Genomic DNA, 7,414 nt, shown 5'->3' with positions numbered 1-7,414 from the left:
AAAATCTAACACAGTTTAAATAAAACAATGATTTGTAACAATTTAAATAAAAAGGACATTATTACCAAATCACAGTTCTGGTATAACCAATGTGTCCTTCAAATTGCATTGTTCCCGCCTATTGACCTCTCCATGATGTTTGAACATGACCATCACCAAACCCTAGCATGTACAGCAGGACTATTCAAATCAGGGCCTCAAGGTTTGCAGTCCTGCTTTTGATTAAAAATCAATCAATGTTATTGTTAAGTCCCGTCTCCTGTTTCCTGCGGTCTAGTACCTGATTTAGAGGGGAATATTGCTGCAGATGTTAATGTTTTGTATGACCGGCACTTTATCATTTTTCTGTACTGTATTTACTAAATTATTATCTCTCTTTCTGTCTGTACCCCCCCCAGGTCTCCGGCTGACCCAGCTGACCCTGCCTGGACGCCACTCGGTGACGGACACTGGCCTGACCTTCCTCTCCAGACTGTCCCTGCTGTCCGAGTTGGACCTGACCGACTACACACACGTCACTGACCACGGGGTCACCCAGCTGGCCATCATGACCAGGTCAGATCACTCTCATTACATTTTCTGCTTCCCAAATGGAACCCTATTCCTTTTGTACTATTGTAGTACACTACGTAGGACAGCGTTTCCCACGTTTTGGTTTTTGCCCAAGCACTACACAGCTGATTCAAATAACCATCTCATCATCAAGCTTTGATTATTTTAATCAGCTGTGTAGTGCTTGGGCAAAAACCAAAACGTACATCTATGGTGGGCCCCAGGACCGAGTTTGGGAAATGCCGATATAGGGATTATGGTGCCATTTGGGATGCACACATTATCCGCTTTAGGTGTCAATATGAGACTAATCGTTACCACAGCCAGAGGCAGTAATTAATCCCCCAATTTTTGGTGGGACTAATCAGCTATGTTAGTGCTGAGATGGAACAAGAACTTGTACACTATTGCTCACAAGGACTAGGATCACTTCTCTAGCTGATTCACCAGCATCGCCTACAGTTGCCTCTAACATTGTTGTAAATGAAGGAGTCCTGGATCGTATTCATTAGGAACCAAACACAAGAAAACAGACTGAAACAGGGTGTGACTCCCTGTCCAATAAAAAAAATGCTTGGTTTTCTTTCCGTTGCAAAAAGGTTTTGTTACGGTGAGCATTACTGAATAAGACCCTGATAGAAATGCTCCTGTCTCCAGACTGAAGAGGCTGTCTCTCAGTAACACCCAGGTGACAGACATGGGGCTGCCCTCCCTGTGCAGTCTGCAGGAGCTGCTGGAGCTGTGTCTGGACCGCACAGCCGTCACCAGCCGAGGAGTGGCTGCCCTCATCACCTGTCTGCCACACCTGCAGGTACGGAGCACACATGTAACCCTATAGACAACTATTGTATCAGTTGATAAAACTCTACAAATAAGGTAATAGAGCTAAGAGAGCTCCGTTATAAAACTTTTGAAACTACATACTATGATTAGTGGCATTGATGTTTTCTTTATGTTCCAGGTATTAAGCTTGGCCAGTACTCAGGTGGGTGACACGGTGGTGAGGAGAGGTCTGGTCCACTGTGCTCAGCTGTTCAAGCTCAACCTCCGCCGCACACGCATCACTGACCACGGTAAGGTCCCACTCATTATCCACAATTACTACCATTGAATTCCAGCATTAATACTCATGAAGTAAGGGAATCCCTATTGCGACCATGGTCTCTTTTTCAATGATGCCCGGTGAATCCCAATTGAGGTTTAGAGATGGAATACCAGCATTTAGAGCTGGAAGGAATTTGACATACGTTCTTGTTGTGTATTATGTTTCCTTCAGGACTGAAGTTCCTGAAGCGCATGCATCTGAGCCAGGTAAATCTGGAAGGCTCAGGTGTGACCCCCTCGGGCATCTCCAACCTCATCGCCTCCTGTCCCCACATCACCAGCATTCGGGCCAGCCACACGCGGGCCATCCCACCTGACCAGGTCTCAGACGACGACAATCAGTAGAGAGACTAAGTATTGAGGTGACCCTCCAGCCCTTTCTGCTGAGGCTCGGGACTGCTAGCTAGTAGCTACGACTGTGCTCGGTGGTCTTAGTCCCAAGTGTCACGCTGCACCTAGCTGACTGGCTCAGCATAGTCTGGGTGACGATTATCCCAGCTCTGTCTAGATGCACTGCTTCAACTGCAGCTAGTGGCACTAATCGCTCAATCACAAGCCCACTGTTATTGCTTTTGAAACCTTAGAAGGGTGCCTTCTTATACTTCTAAAATGAGAGCCTCTAATGCAGCGTTTCCCAAATTCAATCCTGTTTCTTTTCTCTAGCACTACACAGGTAACTAAGATTGGGACTAAATCAGGGATAACACCTAAAATCCAAGATTTTTCTGCCTGAATTCTCGAATGAATCAGTTAACACTACGAAGGTACATCCGTGTGATTTGCTACTAAAGAGGGCTATGATGATGATCCAGTTCCAACAGTTACCTCCCGTTCTGTAATGTCGTTAAATTACATTTTTTGGTGGTTTAAGCCAAGGCAGCATTTGGCTAACCAGCAACTGGAAGGTTTAGCATTATGCTAGTGGTTGTAGAAAGAGGTTGGCTTCTCACATTTAGCAGTGGGCTATGATGTGTGTTGCATATTGAGTGTTTGGGTTCAACAGCAAGAATCCAAAGCGGCGATCAGTTCATAAATAGTTTTGCTTCTCATTTTGTTTACACAATGTAAAATACTGTTTATTTTCTTAATGTAAATGGTTTTGGATAATAGCACTGTATTCCCTACATTCTCAAAGGAAAATACTAAATTAATAAAAAATGGCATTTTGAATGTGTTTTATTTATTTAAAGAACCCCCACTATGGTAAATATTAAATTGTCAATTCATCAATTTATTCAGACACTGTTTGCCATACAACGTTTGATAAAAAATAAGGCATCCTTAAGGCTCTTTTACACAAGGAAAACAAGTCACTTTGAAATATCCTTAATGACATAAAAGCTGCTGCATACACTTTTGATGATGTCAGCACAATGGAATGTATTCTATAATGCACTTTGACATGCTTCTGGTGAAATCAGCCATTTGGAGTGCAGACTGAGCTGGAAGCAGGTGGGTGAAATTGCCCTTAACAAACAGTTGGTGTCACAGCTCTATATCAGAATGATAGGAAATTAACAAACCTCATTTGAAAACATGTCCCTTTTCTCCCCGATTCTATTGACCTGGCAGGGTTTTAAATTGTGTTGCACATTAGGCTAAGTGATGTGAAGTACAAATAAGTGCCCGGTCAAGTGCCCGGTCATGGAGTACATAATGGTGGTACCTGCTGGATGAGTCGTGGCTGACCAGCCCCATGCCGCCCTCGTAGTCGTTGATGGTGTCAGCCAGGCCGTTAATGGTCTTGATGTCCAGGAAAGGCATGTGTGGGTTCTGCCAGGCGAAGCACACCCAACCCTTCTGCCCGTCCGACAGGTTTCTTATCGGACTCACCTAGCGGAGTGGACAGAGGTAAGGCACAAGAACGTGTAAGAGTACACGTGTTTCCATGCTCTAGAATAACTATTTCATCAATCCAACTTTTTTTCAATATTTATTTTTTCTGGAGAGGAATCTAATTCCATCATGAAGTGCCCATCAGAATACACCACAGGTTAATGCTTCAATGATTGTGGAGGATTGGAATATTTTTTTGGGGGGAAGATACAGGGTTTGACAGGAACAGGTATTCCATTTCACATTTCTGTACAGCACTTTGAGATATCAGCTGATGTACGAAGGGCTATATAAATAAATTTGATTTGATTCCAAAAAGCATGTGAAATTGCTACAAATTCCTGTACAACAATCATGCCATAGACACTTTCGATATAGGGTTCACTTCAAAACAGTGTTTCTGTACCAGGTGAACAATCTGATTTGGTCTATGCTTCTCTGGTGGTTCATGGGCCCAGACTGAGCTCTTCGATCTCACCTGTTATTTTCCAGTGTGGCCATAATGGCCGATTTATCTTCCGCATCTCCTTGATCTCCGGGTAGATAGGTCCAGCTGCTCTGTCAGATGCTGCAGATAAATAAATCATATATCAAATACATTCAGATACACATTAACAAGCATATGTGCTGACCCAGAATAGGTGTGAAGTACAAAGGCCTTTAGGACTTTGGCTGCAGAGTTGCAACATCCATGCGTAAAAGCAGTATGCCTGTCAATCAAAACCCAGTGACCGGCAGGGGATGGCTATCTTTGGGAATACCAGGCAACTTTTAATGTTTCTACCTGGTGATATCGGCCAATCTTCACAAGAATGTTTCCTAATCATGCCGTCAGTGGGGAGAAGCTGGAGAGCCAAACAAAGAACGAGGGGTATTACCATGTATGCACTACTGTCATTACAATATGGTAAAACAAGAGTTGACTGAAATGGTGCCATCTCCCTCTCCTATCAGGAGTTTGAGTAGTGTAGACTTCCTGCTCCGTTAGGCCCCACCAGAGCCACTCGCGGGTCCAGGTCAACCCCGAACTCCAGGTTCTTGTATATGTGTGACTGGAGGAGGAAGAGACCGTTGAGTGAATAAGAAAGGAACACAAGAACTGAGAGCTCAAACTCCAATAAAAACAGACTCATTGTTTCAGACTGACCTGGTTGTCACTCTTTGAAGCTAACATTCTGAACCATGATAACAAGGAGGGGGGATATTTCCACAGGAAGGAAAATAAAAAGACATTGTCTATGAGAGAGAGAGAGAGCGAGCGAGCTGATTTCCACCACTGCAACACTAAAATGAGCCGTAGTGTGAATAACCTCTGATTTCTTCATAAGAAAATGCAGTATTTGTTCAAGAGGAAATTGTAAAAGCCTTTAGAAAGGTTCAATGCATACGAGCAGTTCATTATACGCAACTGCATGATATATTTTTACTTTTAAATTAACGATATATAGCCTTTGATTCTTGAATATTATAACTTGTAAATGCATCATGGGCTTAGTTCAGCTGTCGTTCCCCATCAGAACCAAGCCCTCACAAAATGACTACATGCCAAACCAGTTATCATTTTTAAAGATAAAGACATAAATGCGTTAATTAGAAAACGCGATTAATGACCATTTTAAAAGCTTCTGTGAAAATCGATACAAATCCGAATTAAACAGTTGGATTGATCAGCCTTCTTAGACCCTCAAACACTCAAAAATAAATATTAGACATTGTTAAAACATTTGCACGGAAAAAAGCACCAGGAATGGAACACCTTCCCATAGAATTATATTTAACATTTTGTGAGAAAGTAGCGCCACTATTTACACAAATGACAACACACATGTCACTCAGTTCAGTGCTTCCTAGTTCCATATATCAATCAGTTATATTAAAATCAGGACAATCTGGAGAGTCCACTGTTGAGTACAGACCCATAAGTTTAATACATTGTTACAATAACGTAATAACAAAGCTCATAAGCAATAGAATGGCAAAAGTCTTACCAGACTTGATACATATCAATCAAACACGGTTTATAAAAAATTGACACAAATAAATACAAGAACATGTTGCAGTTTAATACAATAAGCTACACATTTATGGGAGGCCTTTTCTATTCAAAACTTTGGAAGCTTTCAACTTTCCAGCTGAAATAATGCAAAAATAATACATTGATGAAATTGCTTTAGAGAGGGACACAAGACGGGGCTGTCCCCTCCCCCCAGTCCTGTTTTCACTGGGAACTGAACTGCTTGCAGAAAGAATTAGACGGGACGCAAACGTAACTGGTATCAGTATTGATAAACAGGAATATAAACTCAAGTTATTTGCAGATCATCTCCTGATATACCTGACCAATATTGAAAACTCAGAAATTGCTCAAAACATTAACTCAGAAATTGCAACAAAAAAAAGAAGAAGAGGAGATTCATCTAAAATCTCAGCATATAAAATGAACGTGGGGAAAAAAACTAAATAATTGCGTTAAAGAAAAACTCATGATCTACAGCAATCCTTTAAGTGGACCAAAAAATCTATGGTTTCGGATGTTTAATAAGTGACAACAAACATATAAAGATAACTATCCTGTTACTGAACAATATGAAAGGAGACCTAATTAAAGGGGAAAATATTCCCATAAATCTTACAGGTAAAATAAACCTCTTTAGAATGGCAATACCAATCACCCCTCTTCAGACATTCTTTAAAAAAGTATACTTGGTCATAAGACTTTACATGGCCAAATAAAACTCATAGAATAATAAGGAAAAAGTGTAACATCTTCCTATAAGTCAGAGGCTGCTTTTAACCTTCTAGACATGGAATTGTTTCAACTCTGCTTTTACTTGCGACATGTACACTACCAGTCAAAAGTTTGGACACACCTACTCATTCAAAGGTTTTTCTTCTTTTTTTTACATCAAAACTATTAAATAACACATGGAATCATGTAGTAACCAAAAACATGTTAATCAAATCAAAATATGTTTTATATTTGAGATTCTTCAAAGTAACCTCCCTTTGCCTTGATGACAGCTTTGCACACTCTTGGAATTCTCACAGCCAGCTTCACCTGGAATGCTTTTCCAACTGTATTGAAGGAGTTCACACATATTCTGAGCACTTGAGACCTGACAATAGCTGTGCAGCAAGACTCCCCATCCAACCTGACAGAGCTTGAGAGAATCTGCAGAGAAGAATGGGAGAAACTCTCCAAATACAGGTGTGCCAAGCTTGTAGCGTCATACCCAAGAAGTCTCAAGGATGTAATAGCTGCCAAACGTGCTTTTTATTGTATTATTTTTTTATTTAACCTTGATTTAACTAGGCAAGTCAGTTAAGAACAAAGAAATGGAGGATGGACTAAAAACAAAATATAACTATTGTAAAATAGATTGTGTCTGTAAAATGTGTATAATATTTATAAACTGAAGGTAGAAGCCTAAGTGTTATTGTTTATTAGTTTACTCCAATTGGGGGAAGGGTGGTCATGTTTGCAGGGAATAATAAAGGTATATTCTAAAAAAAAGTATGCATATCTACATAGGTATGTGTATGTATATATGGTTATATGTATGAATGTTTATGTATGCATATGTATTGGTATGTACGTGTATGTACAGTGGGGCAAAAAAGTATTTAGTCAGCCACCAATTTTCAAAGTTCTCCCACTTAAAAGGCCTGTAATTTTCATCATAGGTACACTTCAACTATGACAGACAAAATGAGAAGAAAAAAATCCAGAAAATCACATTGTAGGATTTTTTTATTAATTTATTTGCAAATTATGGTGGAAAATAAGTATTTGGTAAATAAAAAGTTTATCTCAATACTTTTATATACCCTTTGTTGGTAATGACAGAGGTCAAACGTTTTCTGTAAGTCTTCACAAGGTTTTCACACACTGTTGCTGATATTTTGGCCCATTCCTCCATGC

At 40.3% G+C, this 7,414-nt stretch overlaps 1 protein-coding gene and 1 pseudogene across 4 annotated transcripts in view; one reads left to right on the top strand and one right to left on the bottom strand.

Moving 5' to 3' along the window:
• LOC112215688 overlaps positions 1-2,826 on the top strand; it is a 29,458-nt gene extending 26,632 nt beyond the window's left edge. For 3 of the 4 annotated variants that reach the window (XM_024374944.2, XM_042299173.1, XM_042299172.1), the window contains exons 14-17: positions 399-555; positions 1,210-1,363; positions 1,514-1,625; positions 1,829-2,826. In XM_024374944.2, coding sequence (XP_024230712.2) covers positions 399-555; positions 1,210-1,363; positions 1,514-1,625; positions 1,829-2,001 — 596 coding nt within the window. In that variant the 3' untranslated portion in view covers positions 2,002-2,826. Of the gene's footprint in view, positions 1-398; positions 556-1,151; positions 1,364-1,513; positions 1,626-1,828 lie in introns of those variants that run through there. The other variant, XM_042299174.1, reaches the window with a different exon arrangement.
• Positions 2,827-3,173: 347 nt separating this feature from the next.
• On the bottom strand, positions 3,174-4,666 carry LOC121839682 (annotated as a pseudogene).
• Positions 4,667-7,414: the final 2,748 nt, after the last annotated feature.

This window comes from Oncorhynchus tshawytscha, linkage group LG16, assembly GCF_018296145.1.
Source record: "Oncorhynchus tshawytscha isolate Ot180627B linkage group LG16, Otsh_v2.0, whole genome shotgun sequence".
Taxonomy (NCBI): Eukaryota; Metazoa; Chordata; class Actinopteri; order Salmoniformes; family Salmonidae; genus Oncorhynchus; species Oncorhynchus tshawytscha.
The sequence above is the reverse complement of the archived record's forward strand: the minus strand, read 5'-3'. Positions and strand labels throughout refer to the sequence as shown.